This window comes from Peromyscus leucopus, chromosome 9 (genome assembly GCF_004664715.2).
Source record: "Peromyscus leucopus breed LL Stock chromosome 9, UCI_PerLeu_2.1, whole genome shotgun sequence".
Taxonomy (NCBI): Eukaryota; Metazoa; Chordata; class Mammalia; order Rodentia; family Cricetidae; genus Peromyscus; species Peromyscus leucopus.
Window position 1 is genome coordinate 53,343,404 of NC_051070.1, and position 22,586 is coordinate 53,365,989.

A 22,586-nucleotide genomic window follows, 5' to 3' on the forward strand; every position below is an offset into this window, starting at 1 on the left:
CAGTTCACAGTGTGTGTGCACGTGCGCGTGCTGAGGGTACATGTCCCGTGTGAACTTGGGTGATCTTATAAGAGCCCGGCTTCAGCCCTGCGAGGTGCCCTTTACAGATGGGGGCTCACTGAGGGACGTGAGCACATGGACCTAGGTCCAGTAGATGCCAGTATTCCTGCTCCTGCTACTGAACTACGCTGCTTCCTAGGGCAAAAAGGGCCCTGCTTCCTGGCTTTTCTCTCCAGAAACACTTGTCTCTAATGGGCAGCAGGGCTGGGGATGCAGGCAGGGTCTACCCAAGCGGTAACAGAGGGGTCATGACTGGAGCTCTGGGCCGCTGAAGCCTTAAGGCCACTTTCCAGGAGATGAAGGTTCCTTGGGCGGGGGGGGGAAGGGGGCCGGGGAGACAGCATGTTTCTTAGGGAAAGGGGTGGGCAGGACCTGAGCTTACCTCCTCAGAAGCAGTTTTGCACAACACATATACATGATGGGCACCCACACACGCAGTGCGCGCACATGCACACATACACACACATGCCTCCCTACCCGGGGCAACGTGGCTTCCCAGAGCCACCTCGGCCCTCCCCCCACCAAACCCCGTCTCCCTCCTACCCTATATGTGCAATCTTGTGAAAACTCCACCACTCTTAAGGTTAATAAGGCTCATTTGCTTAAGATAGCACCTGTTTCTATGGTGACTCCTGCCACCCAGAATCTGTTCATCAACGGAGACAAGAGAACAGTGACTTCCACCCTCTTTGAAAGGAAAGAGCTAGTTCTTAGTGAAAGGCTTGATAAGCCAGCATCCCATAGAGCTCTATACATTTGTCCTTCTACCCCTGGCGGGGGGTTGGGGGGGGGAAACGGGGTGGGGGGAGTCTGTCCGTGTGCCCCTCCCTACCATTCGGCAGATCTGCTGATTCCTCCACAGGAGTACTGAGGAACTCTGGACTGGCTTCTCCTCCTCCTCCTCCCCTCCCCCTCCTGCCCCTCGTCTTCCTCCTCCTCCTCATCTTCTTCATCCCTCCCCCGCCCCCCTCTCCAAGAAACAAAAACCCTCGTGAAGGAGGGCCCTGTACTCTGGGCCACCAGCTAACTAGTCCTTTAGATTCTGGTCTCCACACTAGCTCCACCAGGGTTCTGAGGGGGCAGAGCAGGCTAGCTGATGAACCCTAGGATGCTCCTGGTTCTTTCTCTAGCCCTAGCAAATCTGTAGCCTATAGCTGCCCACAAGACGCTGCTGGCTCGTCTGCCCCCTTTCTCCTAAATGAGAGCTCTTTGGGCCCCACACGACTCTAGGGCCCACTCTGGGCTTCTGGGGTAATGGCTGGGGTTTGTAACACCCACTGGCAGTAGTACTAACCACTGGTGGCAGATCAGTAGGAAAGTAGGTTCCCAGGTAGGTGTGACTAACCATAAAGCCCCACTGAGAAGTGATTCACGTTTTAAAATGAGAGACAGCGGCTTCCATGCTCTCCCTCCAGCAATGCCACTGTCGCTCGTATTCGGAAATACTCAGTAGGCTTGGAGAGCAAGCGTTCAGGGAATTGCTTGGAACTTACAGCTTGCTTTGTGTGTTCTGAGACCTGGGAGAGCAGGCTGTGCTTATGAAATTTTTTTTTTTTTTGCAGAAATATTGAGGGCTGCTATGTAGAGGATCAGGCCCAGAACTCTTTACTATGGGAGCTTGGTACCAACTAGCGCCGAAGCCCACCTGCCTGTCTCTGTAAGGGGACACAAGAGGTCCACCCAAGAGCAGAGTCTACAGTAGTGTCACCCAACTGGCCAGTGGCCGGGCAGACAAGCCTTCTGAATCCTGCTCCCAGACTCTGAAGTGTCACCCAGTCCCCATCAAGGCAGAGCTGCCTTGCCACGGCTTCTGAGACCCTGTTATACCCTTTCTCAGCTCATCTCAGAACGGAACTCTGCTCCTTCAGTGCGGGCTCCTGACGGGCAGCGTCAGAGTCCCACACTTGACTGTCAGTCAAACCCAGCATCCTGCCCAAGCCCTTCAAGGCAGCTTCTCTTTGAACATATCTTCAAGAAGAACTCAACTTCCTCTCTCCAGGCAGCAGGACTGGACTGCAAGCATCCAGCACACCTCGCTGTGCCAGGCTCCCGTCATGCCCTCCTGGGACTTCAGGTTCCTTCAGCCTCCTCTCTGACATCTCCACAAGGGCATCCAGGAGGCCTTTTAGCATGGGCATGTCTGAGTGTCTCCATTTTGGTAACTGGTACCCAAATCTAGGAGCCGCCATCAGACCACTCTTCACCCCCTTCATCTGGTCCCTCAGCAGGTCCTGACTGCTCCTGACCTCACGGCAGGCCCCGAAGCTGTCCCCTCCATGTTTCTACTCTTGTCTTGAGGTCTTGAGGAAGACCAGTGTCATTCCTCCTGAAAGAACAAAACTGTCTCTTGGGGCTATCTGCCGCCATGGCCGACAGAGAGAACTTTTAGAAATGCAACCCAGTTTTCATGATATTTATTTACCTAGAAACACTGTCTTGCTATGTTACCTGGGCTGGTCTCAAGCTCTGGGCTCAAGTGATCTTTCTGCCTCCTGTCGAGGGAACTGCAGGGGTCTGGCTTTGCATCTAGTTTCCAGATAGTTTCTTTCTTTCTTTTTTTTTTTAAATTGTTTTTATTTATGTGTATGAGTCTTCTGTTCAAATGTATATCTGTGTACATGTGTGTGCTTGTGCCAGTGGAGGTCAGAAGAGGGGGTCCAATCCCCTGGAACTGGTACTGTGGATGGTTGTGAGCTGTCATTTGGGTGCTGGGAATTGAACTCTATAAAAACAAGTGTCCTTAACCACCAAAAAACCTCCTTCCACCCCCAGCAGGTAGTTTAAAGCCCTTCTGTAGTCCGTGTGCTAAAATCCTTGCCTCAGTCTAGGTAAAGGCCCCGCGTTGATGTTTCTGAGCCCTGGTGCATCTGGTTTTTGTTTTTTTAAATTCCTTTTCCCTTTGTTGTGGTAAGAACACTTTAGATGAGATTTACCCTCTTGAGTTCTGAGTGTCTGATACAACATTGTTAACTGGGTACCGGGCCTTAATCATCTTGCATAAGCCAAACTTGAGAGGTGATCTATGACGACACTTCTCCCCAACCCATCACCTCTCATGCATATTTGTCTCACCGGGGGAGCCTTAAAAAATAAGTGGATGCTGAGTTCTACCCCACAAGGTTCTGATTTAACTGTTCTGGGTGTGGATTCCAGGGAGGCTCTGGGGAGGGATAAGGAACATCAGAACTCCCCATTCTTCAGAACCTCTTTCATTCTCTCACTGACCTCATCTCCTGAGCACTTCCCCTGGACCACTGGCTCCAGCCACACTGGTGTCCTCTCCATTCTGCCTGGGTGGCCTTCTCTTGGTGACATGGAGAGCGACTACTTGGCTCACAGGTCCACACCTCTGGGGAGTCTGCTCCCAGCCCTCTTTCTCATTCCCCATGGTCCTCAAGACTTCACTCCATCTCAATGCTCCCCACTTTGAACCAGTCATTTGCTTTACTTCCCTGGTCTCTGTCGCTAGACGGGAAGTCCTTTAAAAAGAAGGGATCTGATGGCATAAGCTTGCAGATGTCTGAATGAAATCTATTGCCCAGGAAGTGCTGAGCACATGCTGAGTGCATGAATGAGTGAATGGACAGACCGGTTTGAGCAGGTCAGAGAAAGAGCAGTCATGAGCATCTTCAGTGATCAAAAGTCTCGTCTTTTTCTGATGTGGCCTAAGATTATCCTGTCTTAACTCCTGCATTATGGTTTGACGTTCTATTATTATCTGAAATTTCAGATTTAAATTAGCTTAGGAATTAACACCAACCCGTCTTGATCTTTTCCTTCATGAACCTCTGACATGCCAGATCTTCCCCATCCCGAATGCACAAAACTGATTTGAAGCCTAAATATAGAACTTTACATCAATCCCTATTAAATCCATTTTTTTTTTTTTTGCAGCGAGGGCCCCTACTTCCTGTTTGTCAGAAGTAACTGTTTTATGTTCTTCATCATTATTAACTACTTCTTGAAACTCTGTGTGACCTACACATATGTTATTCCCTAAGGCACAGAACAAGGCAATGGCTTGTCACCAGTGACCTACTTCACAATCACTGCTAATTCATTTGTCAATACTCTTCAGAACTGGCTTGTCAACGGGCCACAAACCCACATCAGGACACAGTCATTGAAGCCAAGTCACCCCTCCTCACCCACAGGCTCCCATGATTGGTACAGGTTAAGCCTCCTCTAGTCAAGATGTGCTGTGTTTGCTTATGGCCCCCTCTATCCAAGGGACCAATGCATGTGCCAGCGAAGGCATCCAAGTGACTGGAGTGACTGGCTTTTAGTGAACCTGTGTGGATTCTTCGTGTTGAGTTTCTGAGACTGTTTATTAAGAGCGTTTTTGAATTTTGATGAGGCTTGGTTAGAGTGATGGTTCAGTAGTTAAGAAAGAGCACTAGCTGTTCTTCCAGAGGAACCCAGTGCCCAGCACCCACATCAGGCAACACACAACCACCTGCAATTCCAGTCCCAGCAGGTTGGACATCCTTCCTCTGGCCTCCAAAGGCACCTGCGCTCATATAGTGAACATTCCTATACCTCAGAACACACACATACACATGAAATAACCAAAAGTTAAAAATAAGTATTTTCTGATGAGGATTGATATGACACCAGTCGGAGTTTAGAAAACCGCTCTGTTCTTTCCCATTTCAGGAGAAGGTTTCACGATCATACATTTTAGCCCTTTCTGGACCCCAAAGGTAATTCATCTGGAGCTCCTGACCCATTTAAAGCACCTCACGTTTGCAGGTTGGGGAAGAGCTTGTAGGATGAAGGGACAAAGCAAAGAATGGTTCACAGAGGCTGTGGCCACAGAAAGGTATGGAGACACCACAGACAGGTCAGCAGGAGGCTGTGTAGTCTTCACGAGTGGGCACAGGCCTCAGGAGAGGGTAGAATTTGGCTTCCAGTAGGAGAGTTGTCTGATCATGTTTAGATCTTTAGAAATTTTTAGTGTCTGCCCAAATCTCACAACCTAATCTCCTCCTACTCGGCCCCACCTATTTTTAAAAAGTATTTATTTTATTTTATTGTATGAGAGTAGATGTTTCGCTTGCATGTATGTCTGTGTACCAAGTGCATGCCTGGTTCCCAAAAAGGTCAGAAGACAACACTGGATCCCCTGGAACTGGAGTTACAGGTGGTTGTGAGCTACCATGTAGGTATTAGAGACCAAACCCAGGTCCTTGGAAAGAGCAGTACTCTTAACCACTGAGCCATCTCTCCAGCCCCTGGGCTGTGTGTTTTTATCCACACACTGCTGATGGAAACCTATGCGGAGTTTGTAACATGCTACTGTGAATTTTGCAAGGGGGTTCATCTTCTGTGTCACTGGCTCCTATCTCTTACCCAGGGCAGTTCCCTGGGTCCCCCACGGACAGTTGCTTTTAGTGACAAGGACCTCACTCCCCCTGCAGTAGACACTACGTTTTTGGGTAGTTCAAATTCTTAGAAAGTTCCTTCTGATAACAAGTATTGCTTCCATCCAAACACTGTCCACTGGTCCTTCTGCCACCCAAAGCGGGCTGCAGGGGGTCCCTGCCTCCTGGTGACATCTCCACACATTGTTAAAGACAACCTTGACTGCTTCCTGGGTCACTCCTGAAGGCCATCCTCTCTACTTTGGCGATTGCTGATCTGCTGGGGTGGTGTCTGGACAGCCTCCTGGTGCTGGCTGTTTTCTTGGGGGCTGGTCACCTGGCATCTTAGGGAAGTGTGGCCAGGGCAGAGGCCCTCGTTCTGGATATGGCATCTACCTTAATGCTTTTCTTCATTCTCAACATCATTGCAAACAGGCAGAACTTTCCTCGATCCTGGGAGCATTTAGAGAGTCTACCACAGCGCCCCGTGCCCCCGCCCCCAACATCAGTCTCTACCTAAGAAGTACTTGCCATTGTGTACTGGTTAGTTTTATTTGTTGTTGTTCTTGTTGTATTTTGCCCAGTTTGATACAAATTAGGGTCATCTAAGAAGAGGGAATTCAACTGAGAAGACGCTTCTGTCATATTGGCCTGTAAACAAGTCTGTGGGGCATTTTCTTGATTAATGATTGATGGGGGAGGACCCAGCCTACTGTGGACAGTACCATTCCCAGGCAGGTGGTGCTGGGTGGTATAAGAAAGCAGGCTGAGTGAACCATGGCGGGTGACCTGCACTCATTCATGGTCTCTGCTTTAGTTCCTGCCCGCCCTGAATTCCCTTGATGGTGGACTGTGACCTGTACGTCAAGTAGACCCTTCCTTTTCTTCACACGTTGCTTTCAGTCATGGTCTCTATCACAGCAATTGAAAGGAAACTAGAACACACAGGTTAGGTAACGGAGGCCCAGGGGACAGTGGCAAGCCCAGGTCCCTGATGTTAGGGCAGGAATAGATTGGGACCGTGGGTGATAGCTGGGTCCGTCGCCCAGCTCTGTCCGAGAAGCAGAGCCAGAGCCGCAGCCCTGACGAGCAGGGCTGCTGGAGATGGAGATGGGGAAGAACAAGGCAGTGTGTGTGTGTGTGTGTGTGTGTGTGTGTGTGTGTGTGTGTGTGGAGAGAGAGAGAGAGAGAGAGAGAGAGAGAGAGAGAGAGAGAGAGAGAGAATGTTTTCTGCCTGCTCCAGGAATTCTCCTGGATGGCAGAACTGGTTTCCATAACGACTTTCTGATATAAACATATTTGATAAAAATAAGTTAACAGTGGAGCTGTGGTAGAGCAGATTCTCGGAGTGCAGGGAGAGGGAGGGAGGGAGGGAGGAAGGGAGGGAGGGAGAGAGAGAGAGAGAGAGAGAGAGAGAGAGAGAGCCTTGAAGAACAGCATTTTCTTTCTTGTCTTCCCCCCTTCTACTTACCATAAACCCACCGAGAACCTTCAGCATATCCCCATGTACACAAGCCCCCTTTCTTCCTGTGTGCCTCACATTCATGTGCTCCCTCTCCCTCCCTCTCTCCCTCCCTCCCTCTCTCCCTCCCTCTCCTTAGTTACCTGAAGCACTGCAGTATGTATGGGATAATATGATAAATTCATTTCCAATTCACTGCATTATCCCTTGAATATTTTAATGACTCATTGAATGGAGTAAAAAAAGCTATTTCAAATGAACAATTATGCTGCATTAGTCTAAGGGCTGATTATATTTAAACACTGCTCACATGGATAACAGGACACAGCGACCTCAGCATAGGAGAGCTAATTTGGCTCTTATCTCCAAATAATTTTACGCCGCAAATTACCGTGAAAACCTAAAGGGCTTTAAAAACATTCATCAAAAGATAATATTCCACTTTGTAGCAACATTTTATTTAAATTATTTTGAATGGGAGTGAAGGCATCTCTGGGTAGGACAATGACAGCCGAGTGGGGGACTGTGCGCGATAAGGACCTGGCGAGGGGTTAAAAAGGAAGCGGAAAAGTATTGGGGAGGAAGGTGCTGCGTGGCCCTGGCTCAAGGGAGGTACACAGAAGCCTGACCAGCCCAGAAAGCCCACATTCTGCCCTGATGCGGTGTGTGTGGGGGGCTGATCTTGTCCATAGGTCAGAGGGCAATCAATAGAGACTGAGTGGCAAGACCGAGTGCTCCCAACCCTGGCATGGTGGCACGTTCCTCTAACCCTAGCACTTTGGAGGCAGAGGTAGGAAAACAGCAATTGCAAGTTTGAGGCTAGCCTGGGCTACAGAAAGAGTCTCGCTCCTGCCCCCCAGAGTAATAATAAAACGACCCCTGAAAACATCAACAAACAAACAAACAACAACAAAAAAGGAATTGCTTATCAATTACTTAGCAATCCCATCTCTTCAGTTTGTCCTCTTCATCTCAACTGGTGTTCCTGATACAGATAATTTATTCTGCTTATTGTTGTTAGCTGAGTTCTGGATCCATAATTATTTATAGGTACATATGTAAATTAAATTTCTACAGGGTCTGCTGCTTGGTTCATTAGGAATGAGGACAAAATGTTACTTTCTGTGATGCCTCTTTCTAGGAAGCTTCCTCCTCTTGGTGAATTTAAACTCCTTCCTCACTTCTGCCCTGCTCTGGGTCCATTTCTCGGTGGAGAAGCCAAATTCTCAGAGATGTCAGGGGACTTGTCGGAGATCATTCAGGAGAATGTTGGAACATACATTTAAAAAAAAAATGATCTATTTACTGTGTGTGTGCAGATGCATGCACATGTGTGTGCGGAGGGCAAAGGGCAGCCCCAGCTGTCTCTCGCAGATGCTGTCTTTGGGAAAAGGTTTCTCATTGGCCTGGAATTTAACCAAGTGTGCAAGAAGAACCTGAGGGACCTTTCCGTCTCTGCTTCCCCAGTGCTGGGCTTACAAGTGTATGCCCAGTGGCTTGCTTGTTTGTTTGTTTGTTTTATCTATTTATTTATCCATTTATTTTAACATGGGTTCTGGGAATTGAACTCTGGCCTTCATGTTTCCAAGGCCAGTGCTTTATCAGCTGGGCTTTCTTTCCAGTCCCAGTGTGGATCACTCAAACACATGCTGATCACAGAAGTCAAAAGCAGGGAGAGCGAATCCTTTCTGTTTGTTAGGTGTTCTGTTCCCTTATTCACCTAACACACTTAGAGGTCCTTTAAACACACACACACACACACACACACACACACACACACACACACACACACACACGACCTTTTATTACAGAAAAAATTCAACCCTACAGAAAAGTAGACAGAATAATGACCCCTTAGAGGTCCTTTCGATCCAACCCAGAATTGGCTGCCATTTGTGGCTGCCAAAGGTTGAGGGCACTGAATGAAAGGCGAAGCGTGAACTTGGCGGCTCCTTTTCTTTCTTAAAACAAAAAAAGGCATTCAGGACAAATTTTAGAATCATTGACGGTTTCTAGGAAGATTTTCTTTTTTGGAAGGAAAAAAAAAAGGTACTCTTGTCTCCTTAATTATTCTTCGTATTCTTTGTCACTAGTCATGATAGTCTTTGTGGAAAAGCATTCATGTACCATCTTCCTGTGCTTAATATTCCCATTAACAATAATAAAAAAAAAAGAGCCAAATGAAAATATCTGCATGAAAAGCTCCGAGCACTAATTTCAGAGACAAATAAGACAAGGAGCCAATAAACCCTTCTCCGGGAGTGAGTGATGCAGACTAATTGATACCTCAGCTGGGCCTTAGCAGAACCGAAAAGCATCTATAAAGAAACCTGAGGACATGGCACCGGGGAGGAGGATGCTACCCTACTGTGTGCTGCCAGGAGGATCAGGGAGGAGGATGCTACCCCACTGTGTGCTGCAAGGGATCAAGTCCCTCCGTTGGTGTTTTAAGGCAGCATCTCAGTGCACAGGCCCAGCTAGCCTAGAACTCCAGGTCCTCCTGCTTTGGCCTCTGGAGTGCTGGGGTCACAGGTGTGTGCCACCGTGTCTGGCTTTGATTAGGAATCTCTTTCACTCAGTGACAGAGTTTCAGAGGGGGGTAAAGGAGCACCTCCTGTGTGTTACGTCTGCATCCCTGCATTCCTTGGCATGGCCAGGCTGGGGGCCGGGGTGGGTCGGGGTGGGGAGCTTCCGCCTAGTCTTGCTGCTGAGCCCATGGAAACCAACAGGTGAAGGAAGTCCCACCCAAGCCTGCCCCTTGGACCCTCATGATACCTCCCCTGTGGGAGACGTCAGCTTCCTGGATTTCATTTGCCTTTGTGACTCTGAGGTACTTGGCTGGGAGCCAGGGCAATAGCAGCATAGCACCCAGCTGTTTAAAGCCGGCTCTGTGCGGCTGGGTTTTGCTCTAAGCATTTTCCCTGAAATAACCTAGATAAACGCCATTTTAACAGTGTGAGGCAGAGGCTACAAATATTTCCACTTTACAAATGAGTACATCGAGACCCAAAGAAGCCGAGCAACCAGCCCGAGATCATACAGCCAGTAATGGTGGGTTCGGGATTTGAACCAGAGATGTCTGACTCCAGAGTCACTGATCGTAACCATTGCACAAGAACCGGTCCTATGTCTGGGCCTCTTTCTACCTCCTACTCTTTCAGATGCCCACATGCCTAGAACCTTATCCTATTCTATCTAGACCCTGTGAGCCTGTTGTTAAGATGGAGTGTGGGTGTATGTGTGTGTTGGGGGGCAGTTACAGATGTTCCCCCATGTTCCTGTTCTGGTCTGGACAGCCTCTTGAAACATGGTCTCCAATGAAGGGCTTCCATGGCCATGCCCTGGCCTGATGTCCAGTTGTATCTGGTTGCCTGATACTAAGGCTAGCTTGAGTTCCTCCAAGTTTCTCTCTGTGGCCATTGGGAATCACAGGGCCACTGTTACTCTGTTTGCAGTGACTTTTCTATGCGGCTTTACTGCTGAGGATGCTTGGGTAATGGTGGTTTATTGGGGTGTAGTTTTATGGGGTCTAAAAACACAGACCAGGAATGCTTTATATGCCAAAGCAGCATTCCCTGGGCAGTGTGCCCTGGAAGCCTCTACCCATCCAGGAGTGAGCTGGCGTCATGGGAACGGGACAGAGAAGGTTTTCATCTTCTAGGGGGGCATGGTGGTCCCTGGACACAATGGAACGGATTGGGGGCTGATGGACATGGTGGGCCCCCACAATGGCGTTGCACAGTATGAATGGTTTAGAGTCTGGGACACACATCCAATACCTGTCGCTACAGTCTACTACTACTGCTAGCACGGGTTGTCACTGAAACTCTCTAGCCCCTGCTTTCCCATCATTTAAGGGGGCAATGCCAACTCCCAAAGCGATTCAAGTTTCAACAGTTTCCAAAACGCCTTTCTTTGAAAACAGCCTCACGGGCTGGGGAGACGGCTCAGCAGATGAGAGCACCGACTGCTCTTCCAGAGGACCTGGGTTCAAGTCATAGCGGCTCACAACTGTCTGTAACTCTAGCTCCAGGGGACCTGATACCCTCACACAAAAAGACATGCAGGCAAAACACCAACGCACATAAAACATAATTTAAAAAGAAAAGAAAAGAAAACAGCCCCACAAGTGGGTGACGTCATTCACCATCCCACCCCTGAGCAGGGCAGCCTCCCCGACCTGAGAACTCCTCTTGGAGTACTTGGTTAAGGTGGAAGCTATAGTCTTTGTGTGTCTGCAAAGCTCTTCCATAGCATGGCCAGGGAACTGGGCAGTACCTTGGAGGCACGCTTGGTTACTGCCCAAGACTTCATCAGGGCCGTGACCTGGCTGCCTCTGTCCCCTTGAACTTCCTGAGAGGGTCTTGGTACCTGGAAGCAAGCCAGTTGCCAGGTAATGGGCCCCTCCCCAGCCAAGTTTGTGGAGTTCTGTGGAGAGGTGGGCTCAAGAACTTACATTTCTTCACGGGATCAGCCTGCCCTTCTTCTGTGTGAGCTCTAAGTTAGAGGACCGGCTCCTAGGCTTAGCCAAAACCCCCACCCTCCACCCTCCTTCCTTCAACTGAGCTTTGGGACCTGAGACCTGAATCCACTTGGCTCATGACATCTCTCTGGCTAGAAGGAACCTGGGGGCAGGTGGCAGGGCCGAGTGAGTGACTCCACCAGGGAAAGCTGCAGCTTCCTGCCGGGCACCCAGAAGAGGGAAAGTGGGTGGCAATGTGACTGAAACCTGAGCCTCTTCTGGGCACACGGGAAGTGAGGGCCATGCCCTGGCAGGTGGCTTTGGTTAAGCTCTGTGGCTTAGCAGGTTTGCCTGGCAGCTGCCACCTGCCACCTGCCACCTGCTGTGTCCCTAAGCAGGGCTTCTGGGGCTAAATCCTTGTTCACAGCACAGAGCTGGTGTGAGGGAGATGTCCTGAGTGAGTAGCAGGGTGATGGGAGTGGGTGGGAGGGGGTGCCAGACATGGCTAGAGGCTCTGTCACAGCCCCAGGACTCCTCACCTGGGAAACCATTCTGCCCCCATGGCTTTTCCCTCCGGCCTGAGAATCCTGAGTGGGACACTCTCATGGGGAGCCCCGTCTGTCTGTCTGCCTGTCTCTGTCCCTGTCTGTCTGTCTCTGTCTGTCTCTGTCTCTCTGTGGTGTGTGTGTGTGTGTGTGTGTGTGTGTGTGTGTGTGTGTGTGTGTAGTGGGGGGTGTCTATGAGTGTGACCTGGAAAATTCCTCCCTTGAGCTCCCACCCCATGAACTTTCCCCGAGTCTGGAAAACGACAGTGCTCTGGAAGGAGGCCAGTCTGACAAGCTGCCCATCTCCTGTGCCCTCTGCGGCTGTCCCTGCCCTACACCACGACTCTCCTCCCTCAACACTCAACACTGTCCCTTTGCCAATTGCTAAGAGCTCCCGCAGTCCACCGCTGCTTAAGAAACCCCACCTGGGCTCCAGCTAGGCTGTTTCTAAAGAGGGCTGGCTGTCCCCCTACACTTCCTAGGAAGGGTCCTGGTGCTGGGACGTGGGTTGGTTGCCAGGGTAACTCTCCCTTTCCTACCCACTCTGGTGTGAGAGTCTTCCCTTGTCAGGAGTCAGTGGCTAGTTAGACCCATGTCCCTGCTTCTGCCTGTGGCCCTAGGATTCAAAACACTAGCCTTTGCATCTGTGGTATTTTCTACATTTTCTAGAGTGTTCTTCATGGGATCATCAGGATGACCCTTGGAAGTCAAGAGTACGGTTCACATATTGTGTTTTCTAAGAACGTCAAAAACACATCTAAACATGAGCTGTGGTGGGCTAGAGAACAAGGTCTCAGGATAGGAGCAAGAGAAAACGCCAATTCCGTGCGTTTGCTGTTCTTTGTGATAGAAGTCTCTTCTCTGGTACCAACTTCAAGGTATTGAAGACTGAAGAACTGACTCACAAAAGACTTCTGGAAGTCTAAGAGTTGGCACCAGCATATCACTGTGGATTTGGTGGGGGGAGATGGTCTCCAGTTTGGTTGGCAGGGGGTAGGGGATCATGTGACGTTCTTAGAAAACTTGGGCATCTGACCCAGAAAGCCTCGCTCACCCTCATCTCCAGCCCTCTCAGGTGAGTGCTAAGAAACCATACAGGATGATGACCTCAGCTACAGTTCCAAACACTTCTGAAAACGCCCGTCGGGCTCCTTACTTGGATGTTGGCCACCAGCCAGTGTCTCCAGTATCTCATCTGGGGGTCTGCCCTGCTGGGGGCATCTGGATCCACCATCACCAGCACGTAGTATGAACCCTGTAACACATGCATCAAGAAGTAATGTAACATCGCGGCTGGCACTCGATAGGAGAATACCAAAGGGGAAGCCTCTACCCACTTTCCAGCTGAGAATGCAGCCAGTGCCCACCACACTCTCCCTGGTTCGTTCTTGTTCTCATGGCATTTTCCTCATGCTGCATGCTTATTCTCAGAAAAAAAAAAAAAAAAAAGAAGCTATGAAATAGTCGTTAAGGACTCTTGGCCTTGATGAAGACATAAACCCAACAAGATTTTACTAACTACCTGGGCGATGAGAGTCCATGGCTCCATTACCAGGTACCATGGAGCCCAACAGCAGGGGGTTTGCCCTCTAGGAGCTGCTGGCACACTTGCAGGTACCTGTTCACCCAACGAATCAGTGGGGGCTGGCTCCGTGTCAGAGCCACTGGGGCAGGGCCATCCCTTCAACAAACACTAGCTGAACCCCCGTGTGCTAGAGACTGCTCCAGCTATCAGAGCATAGCATAGTGAGAACCACATGCCCAGAAGAGTTTTGTCTTAAGACATGGATAATAATAAGAATGGACACAGAGGAGAGGACATACCCAGTTGTGACCAGTGCTCTGTTGAAAGCGTGACAGGGTGGGCTGAGGAGACAAAGGCAATGTGGGGGTGGTGGGGGGGAGAGAAAGGTGGGGGATCTGATGGATTCATGGGAAGAACTCTTGTTCTTTCCAGACAAGGGGAAGAGTGGACATGTGGAGTGGAAGGTGGCAGTGGGGGGACACAGAAGGTTTTCTAGGCATGCGTGAGGAGTGAAATTGGACTCTAAGTACAGCAGGGTCACTCGGGATAGTGCTGTGCCTTTTTTTTTTTTAAAAAAAAAACTTTTTTGGAAGATGGTGCGGGCCGCCAGATAGAGAGCACGTGGTAAGCAGGAGACTTAAGAGGTAGCAGGGGGATAGGAAAGGGTGATGCTATCTTGGATGACAATGGTAAAGATGGAACCAGAAACCAGTAGGTGGCTTAGAGAAGCATTTTCGGGTAGACTCCACAAGCCTGGCTGATGGATTGGACAGCAGAGCAGAGGGGACATGGAGAACGGAAATGGGGAGTGACTTCTGGTTTTCATTTTGGCTTGAGCACCTGGCCATTTTGTTTGCTTTGTCCTGTCTTTGAGAAAGGGTCTTACTGGGCAGCCCGAGCTGACTTTGAACTCACATTCCTCCTGCTCTGGCCACGGAGGTCGGGATTTACACGCGTGGGCCGCCATGCGTGGCCAGCGACTGGGCCGATGGACGCAATAGAGAGTAGGAGCAGAGAACAGAGAACACTGGCTTTTTGCCTCAGATCTGGTAAGCTTGAGAGGGGGGCTAGAAGGCAATCTAAGTCCGCACCTCGGAATCCCGCGGTCAAAGATAATTCTAGAGCCAGGCGAACAGAAACGCCTGCGAGCCACAGACACGGAGTCCTTAAGCACGCAACACAGAGAGGCGGACTCGGAGGAGAGAAGAGGGCCGGTGACTGAGCTCTGGAACATGCTAACACCGAGAAGGAGGCCGAACCTGGCAAAGGAGACCGAGGCCACGGAGGCAGGGGAGACCCGGAGAAAGGTGTGACCTGAGAAAGGGAGCATTTGGTAGAGTCCTTGCCTAGCATGCAGGAAGCGCCACATAAAGGAGGCATGGTGTCCGTGTCACGGCTTTTTGTGACTTAGAGGCAAGATTATTAGGAGGGAGGAATTATGGGTAATTTGGGGGTGGGGAGGAGAACAGGATTCTATTCCACAGTGGCAAGCTAGTTAACCGTGGTAATTAGGCTTAACTGGGATGGAGACTTAGGCCGGTGATCTGCCGGAAGAAAGGGGCAAGAAAGTAATGGCTGGAGAGGGGTACAGGCGTCTTGGCCCTCCTCCTGACCCAGACACACACATAACTGCTCCCCAGCGTTCCAAGCACTCCCAACAGAGGAGCATTTATGAAGCTCTGGAGGCATGCAGAAGAGGACGGCCTGACTTTTTCTACCTTGGGAACACAGGTTTGAGCTTGATCTCCAAGGATGAGCAGGTGAAAGATCAGAAGAATCTCTCTCTAGGTAACACAGATAGCCTGTGCAAAGACACGGGGCTGCTTGGAGAAGGAGAAGTCCAGAGGGAGTTTGCAATTCTCTCCTCAGTAGATTGTGCCAAGCTGAGCTGGGAAACAATGTGCTGGTGTCTCAGGGTTTCCATTGCTGAAAACAAAAACAAAAACAAACAAAAAAACCACCATGACCAAAAAAAGCAAGTTGATTTAGAGACCATGGAGGGGTGCTGATTACTGACTTGCTCAGACTACTTTCTTACAGAACCCAGGACCACCAGCCCAGGGATGGCACCACCCACCATGGGCTGGGTCCTCCCCCATTGATCACTAATTGAGAAAATGCCTTACAGCTGGATCTGATGGAGGCATTTCCTCAACTGAGGCTCCTTCCTCTCTGATGACTCTAGCTTGTGTCAAGTTGACCCACAAAACCAGCAATATAGCTGGTGAGCAAGGCATTGGAAGAAACAGGCAGAGACGGCCTTTTCATGTGTTTCCCAAGTCTTGGAAAATTAGCACCTGTCTGGACATCTCAAAGGCCATCCAGGGACAACTCGTGGAGAACCAGAAGAAGAACCCAGGAATTCAAAGGAGTGTGGAGACAAGAGAGCTGAAGAGTGTTAGGAGAGAATCGGGGAGCCACAGAGCTGTGGAGCCCAAGAGGATGGAGATGGGGTCAGGGTGGCACTGGAGAGATGTGGATCCAAAGAGACCGTGGATGCAGCATCGGGGACCACACTTTACTTTCTGAAGACAAGACAGAGATAAAAACACTGATTGCAGAATGTTAAAATCTAAAAGGAACAATGAGCCACGTATTAGACACTACAGGAAACTACATCTGAGAATTCAAGGATAAACTCAAGCAAGTCTCCAAGGACTCAGCAAGATAAGATGAAAAGAGGAAAACACAGGAGTATGTGTGTGATCCCAGTGGAGTTCCAGAAGGTGGAGCCTGCCTGTTTGATGCATCCCAGAACTGGTTTTAGCTAAGCGATAAAGAAAACAAACAAAAGACAAGGTACAAGCACAGTGAAAGAAGAAATAAACCCACTAAACCTGCCCCTTTTTCCTTTTTTTCTTCAGATGACATAATTGTCTAGATGAGAATCCCTTTTCAGAAACGCTGAAAATAACTGAACTAATAAAACAGTAAAGTGCGCTGATACCAAAATACACAAAACCATTACTTTTCTATATACAATAGTAATAAAATATACTTTAAAACCCCATTTACAGTTGTAACAAAAATCTAAACTGTCTCAGAATAAACATGCTAAAAGAATGTAGGATTTCTTTAAAAACACACACACACAAAACTGACTAGATGGAGATTGTGCTTTAAAACTGAAATAAGTGTTTTACAAAAGTTTTACAAAAACTTCAATTCATTAGTATAACCATAGTTCTAACTAAAATCTTAAGTAAATATTTTGCAAATTTCACACATGATTCTTAAACTCATAATTAAATTCAAGAAACAAGCAATTAAAAGAAAAAAGTATCAAAGGCAGCACTAGAAGAGATGGAATAGGGGATGATATTGACTTTGAAGACATAAAAATATATTACAAAGCTAAAATCATTAGAACAACGTGGCACTGAAAGACAGGTATAAGAAACACAATAGAAAATCTGGTTAGAAACTTGAGTTTCAATGTATGTATATTAATGTGTGATAGTGCTCTTTAACATATGATATTTAATGTATGACAGAGTTGTATCAAGTCAGAAGGGTGAGGGTGGTATATTATTATTAATGCTATGGGGTGTCAGGTGTGGTAGTGTACACCTTTAATCCCAGCACTGGAGAGTCAGAGGAAAGCAGATCTCTATGAGTTCAAGGCCAGCTTGGTCTATACAGTGAGTTCTAGCCAAGGCTACAAAGCAAGGCCTTATCTCAGAAAAACAAAACCAAAAACAAATTAAAAATATATAAATGCTATGGTGATGTCATAATTGCCTTGATAAAACACCCTAATCAAAAGCAGCATAAGGGATGAAAGGATTTATTTGGCTTACAATTTCAGGTTACAGTCCATCATTTTGGGGAAGTCGAGGCTAAGGAACTCGAGCTGCAAGTCACATCACATCCGCAGTCAAGAGCACAGAGAGAATACAGCCATCCCTGCTTACTACATCTGCTAAGATACCTGTTCATTCCCTTACACAGTCAAGGGCCAGATCATGGAATGGCGCCACCCCTATTCAGACTGGGTCCTCCCACCTCAGTTATCAGTCAAGATCATCCCCCATAGACCAACAATTCCTCACTGGAACTTTCTTCTTGGGTGGTTTTATGTTGTGTCAAGTTAACAGCTAAAATTAACCAGCTCAGGGTTAATTGGCTTGTTATGTGGACTAGATAAATGAGGGTTCTGTTTCTTTCAGACATCAGAAAACTGTAGACATTAAAAATGAAAGTGGAAAAAAGACCACCTCTGAAAGCTGGTTAAATAACAGAACATTGAATTTATGGAACAGAATATGCTATTGGAGTGAGATCTTTATATTACTAATGTGAAATAAGCAAGTTTCAGAGCAGTGTGTATGACATCTTAAATGTGCAGGAAACTTTATATATCTAGCTATATATATATATATTTATAGATATATCTCCATATGCACAGAAAATGTCTGGAAAAATACATACCAAACTGTTAACAGTGAATGGCATGAAGGGAAAGATTGATATAATCTGACTGGATATATTTTAAAGTCTTTTATATGGCTAGAAAATGTAAAATAAAATTCAAAGACAACAAAATTGAGGGGAGATAGTTACAAGATCTATGAAAAAGGACAATATTCTTAATATATAAAGTATTTTTTTGAATCAATAAGAAAAAGACTAGTAACCCAGTGGAAGAATAGGCAATACTAAAAGTCAATTTTAAAAATAAGAAACACACGTGACCAATACACTTAGGAACAAATGTTGAATTTCACTAACAGTGAGATACAAGCAAAATATAAAATCAAATCCCATCTTTGCCTATATATGTATATTTTTAATATTTATCCCCAGAGCTTTAAAATATGTAAGACGCAAGGGTAGGTTAGAAAACCCAATGAACCTACCAGTTCACTGTCTTCTTGAAGAGGTCACATGCACGTACCTTCTCTTCAGTTACCCTCTGGGTTGCTTTTTTTTTTTTTGTCTCTGTGACAAATGTCTTACAAAACAAACAAACAAACAAACAAACAAACAAAAACTCAGGCATGGAAGGCTTGTGTGGGATTGGAATTGAGGGATACAGTCCACCACAGAGTAGAAGGGTCCACACGCAAGCAGGAGCAGGAGGAGTTGATCACGTGGCACGCACCATTGGGAAGCTCAGAGCAGACAGGAAGTGGGGCCAGCCTAGGATCTCTCAAGGCCTCACGACAGGTGAGCCACTTCCTCCTCCGGTGAAGCTCCACTTCCTCCAGGTTCCACAACCTTCCAAAACAGCGCCACCAGCTGGGCAGCGGGTGTTCAAACCCATGAGATGATGGGTGGCGTTTCATGTTCAACCCACAAAACACTAGAAAAACAGGAAGTGCTTATGCGGGTGACTGACAGCTCTCTTAGGGGTGAGGTCTTTTGAAAATTTTATGCTTTTCTATATTTTTCTAGTTTCTGAGCAAAAATGCTTGCTTTTGTGCTTAGGAACAAAGATTCAGACCTACAAAAAAAAAAAAAAAGAAACAAAAAATAAAAAATAAAAAATAAAAAAAAATAAAGCCACTGTACAAAGGTCCAGAATTTTCATTCTTGCCCACAGTAGGCTTCTCTTCCCTCCTCCTCCTCCTTGGCTTTCCTTGCACCCCCTCCCTGCCCTCCTGCAGCCTTCCTATGCTCCTGTTGGACTCTCTGGCTAGTGCTCCAGTAGTCTTTTTGGGTGAGCCTGTGTTGCATGGCCCTGTCCAGGGTGGTCACCCCAGATCACTACTGTGGTTTGAGTGTGACTCATCCTCCAAGACTTCATATGGTCCTCGCCCGTTAAAACTAAGCCTTTGGAAGAGATTAATACAATTAATAAGATCCCAGTTAATCCTCGATTGCTTTCTGGCTTCCTTTTTATCACATGTCTTAGTTAGGGTTACTATTGTTGGGATGAAACACCATGCCCAAAGCAACTTGGGCAGGAAAGGGTTTATTTCACTCACAGTTCCCTGTCAGTTCATCATCAAAGACAGTCAGGGCAGGAACTCAAGCAGGGCAGGAACCTGGAGGTAGGAGGTGATGCAGAGGCCATGGAGGGTGCTGCTTACTGACTTACTTGCCCTGGCTTGCTCAGCCTGGGTTCTTATAGAACCCAGGACCACCAGCCCAGGGATGGCACAATTTAAAAAAATACCCTACAGCCTGATCTTATGGAGGCATTTTCTCAAGTGAGGATTCCTCTTTTCAGATAACTCTAGCTTGTATCAAGTTGATATTAAAAGAAAAAAAACCTAGGCAACACACCATGTGATCCTTGCATATTCCCTGACATTGTGATGTCACCTACTAAAAGGTCCTTTCCAGCACCAAGTATAAGTTGTTGTCATGCCTTTGGAATCTCTAAAATGCTGAACCAAACAATCCTCTCCTCTTTATAAGTTTTCCTAGCCTCAGATATTTTATTAGGGCAACAGAAAATAGACAAATACTGTGGTAATATATTGTGTACCCTAGTAAATTTGCCCGAAGATCAGAGAACAGAACAAGCCACTAGATTAAACATAGAAGCTAGGCAGTGGTGGCACACACCTTTAATCCTAGCACTCAGGACACAGAGATCTGTCTGGATCTCTGTGAGTTCAAAGCCACCCTGGACTACATGAGATTGACTCAGTCTGGGAGAGAAACAGAGCCAGACAGCGGTGGTACACACTTTTAATCCCAGTACTAGGAAGCACACACGCCTTTGATGGCTGGGCAGAGAAAGGTATATAAAGCGTGAGGAGACAGGAACTAGAAGCTTTTCGGCTGAGGAAGCTCATTCGGCTAGAGACCAATTGGCTCGAGCTCTTTCAGGCTGAGGAGCTAGTGAGGTAAGAGGTGGTGGCTGTGGCTTCCTCTGCCTCTTTGATCTTTCAGCTTTCACCCCAATATCAGGCTCCTGGTTTTTTATTAAAAGACCATTTAACATTCAAGTTACAAAATATGGTCACCTCCCTGCTACCTCACAGAGGATCTCTTCAGAAACTCAGCAGAAAGGGGAGGGCTCCTGTGGCATGGGGTTACAGAGCCCTCTCAAGAGACACAGGTTGTGGGTCACTCTGCTTTCCACAACCCTGACCACCAACAGAAGCTCCTAGAAAATATTTAGGAGGTGTGTGTGTGGGGGGGGGGCGGAGGGGGTTGTTCACAGGAGAAATAAAGAGATGAACTATTCCAGACCTGGGCCAGGCAACTAGAAGGAAATCTGACTGTTCCCTAGAGCACACAGGCTGGCTTGGTGGTAAGAAGAGGCCAGCAAGTCTTTGAGAAGGGGAATCTCTTTTCCAAACATGGAGACCCAGTCTGTAAGCACAGCAGAGAGAGATGGATGGAGACAGAGGGATCCTGCTGTGCCTCTGTGGCAGAGACCTTGTAAAATGTGCTGACAGGCCTGGTGTCAGCTTCCAACATTGCAGAAAACCGCACTACCATCCTAGTCAAAAAACAAACAAACAAACAAACACCCCAAAACAACACAAAACAAACAACAACAATAGAACAAACCATTAATGAGTGGAGTTGTTCCCAAAGCCGTTTGAACTCACTTCATGTGACCTGGTCCAGCCTAGGGACTGCTAGAAACCTCTGTGGGAGATCATGTTGACCTAGTGGGGTGCTCATTACACAGTGACCTGGGATCCAAACTCAACCCTCCCTTTCTGGCTTCTTCCAAGAAACAAAAAAAACCCAAAAACCAAAGAGTCTGAGTGAGAGGATCTTTGCTCAGGTTCTAACATTTGAATCCTGAGATTTCTAGGCATGGGAAAGGTGTGTCTGCTCATATAATCTAGCAATCCCATTTCTTGAGTTTGTTCAAAGGAACTAGAATCTGGGTTTCTGAGAGATAACTGTACTCCTGGTTCACCATAGCACAAGTCACAATAGCCAAGATACAGAGTCACCCAAATGTCCATCAATGGGTATGCTGATCATGAAATAATGGCATATGCAGATGTTCCTTAGCTTGTCATGGGGTTATGTCACAATGAACCATGACAAATAGATCAGGCTGAAAGTTGAACATGCACTTATCATGTGTAACCTGCCGATCATAATAGCTTAGCTTGAGTGTGTTCAGAAAATGTCCATTCACTCATATTGGGGAATCACAAAAGAGAATCAAATCATGCTATCACTAACTTGGGAAAGATCAAAATTCAAAGTCAAATTTCCATTGAATATGTTACTGTCATGCCACTGCAAAGCAAAAAAACCCTGTCAACCCTTCCTAAGTCACTGACCAGTAGAATATTTATTTATTTATTTATTTATTTATTTATTTATTTATAGCATTTAAAAGGGAATGACTGTAATATGCAACGTGAGTGAACTTTGAAGATATTATCCTACATAAAAGAAACCACCATAAAATGACAAATAATCCAGGATTCCACCTGTATGTGGTACTGGAAATAGACAAACCGGCAGTAGCAGAGAGAACAGAAGTTGCTCGGTAGGGAGGGAGTTTGGATAGTTGCTAATCAATACCTATAAACTTAACAAACTTGTACCGCCACTTAAACATCTGTTGAGGGTAAATCATTGCTAAGCGGTTAAGAGTTCTCCTACAACAAAATGGAATGCAAAGAGGGCCAGGGAGATGGCTCAGCAGGTAAGGAGGTGGCTGTGTAAGCATGAAGACCTAAGCTGGGACCCCAGGCATTCACACTTCTAAAATGTCAGTTGTAGCAGTGTGTGCCTATAACCCCAGCACTGGGGAGGCGGGAATGCAGGATCCTTGGGGCTCACTGGCCATCCAGACTAGTCTAATTGGTAAGTTCCAGGTTCAGTGAGAAATCCTGTCTTAAAACATACTGTGCAGAACAATTGATAAAGATGTTCAACACTGACCTCTGGCTCTACAGACATATATGTATATTTGTGCTGCCCACTCACCCCATATGTGCAATGCCCCATGTATGCTTTGGAAAGCTCTCCAGGATAAAGTAGGAGAAGCAAGATGAGGAGCCATCCATCTAATGTCTTAGTTTCATGTTAGAAGGATAAAGCATTTCTTCAAATGTGCTTGCATTTGCATAAACCAACTGTATCAGTGACTTTTCTGTTCCTGGGATAAAACACCATGACCAAGGCAACTTATAGAAGGAAGGGTTTATTTGGGCTTACGGTTCCAGAGGGATAAGAGTCCATCATGGTGAGGAGGCGTAGCAACAAGCATCAGGCATGGTGGCAGAAACAG

The 22,586-nt window shown here is 47.2% G+C and overlaps 1 protein-coding gene across 2 annotated transcripts in view; it reads right to left on the bottom strand.

Annotated features, from left to right (window-relative positions):
• The window catches only part of Pebp4 (phosphatidylethanolamine binding protein 4), a 200,595-nt gene that overhangs the window by 80,847 nt on the left and 97,162 nt on the right, over window positions 1–22,586 (bottom strand). Inside the window, exons 4-5 of one of the 2 annotated variants that reach the window (XM_037208419.1) lie at window positions 13,049–13,147; window positions 11,089–11,256 (exon numbers count right to left, since the gene is read on the bottom strand). In XM_037208419.1, the coding sequence (XP_037064314.1) occupies window positions 11,104–11,256; window positions 13,049–13,147 (252 nt within the window). In that variant the 3' untranslated portion in view covers window positions 11,089–11,103. Of the gene's footprint in view, window positions 1–11,088; window positions 11,257–13,048; window positions 13,148–22,586 lie in introns of those variants that run through there. The other variant, XM_037208418.1, reaches the window with a different exon arrangement.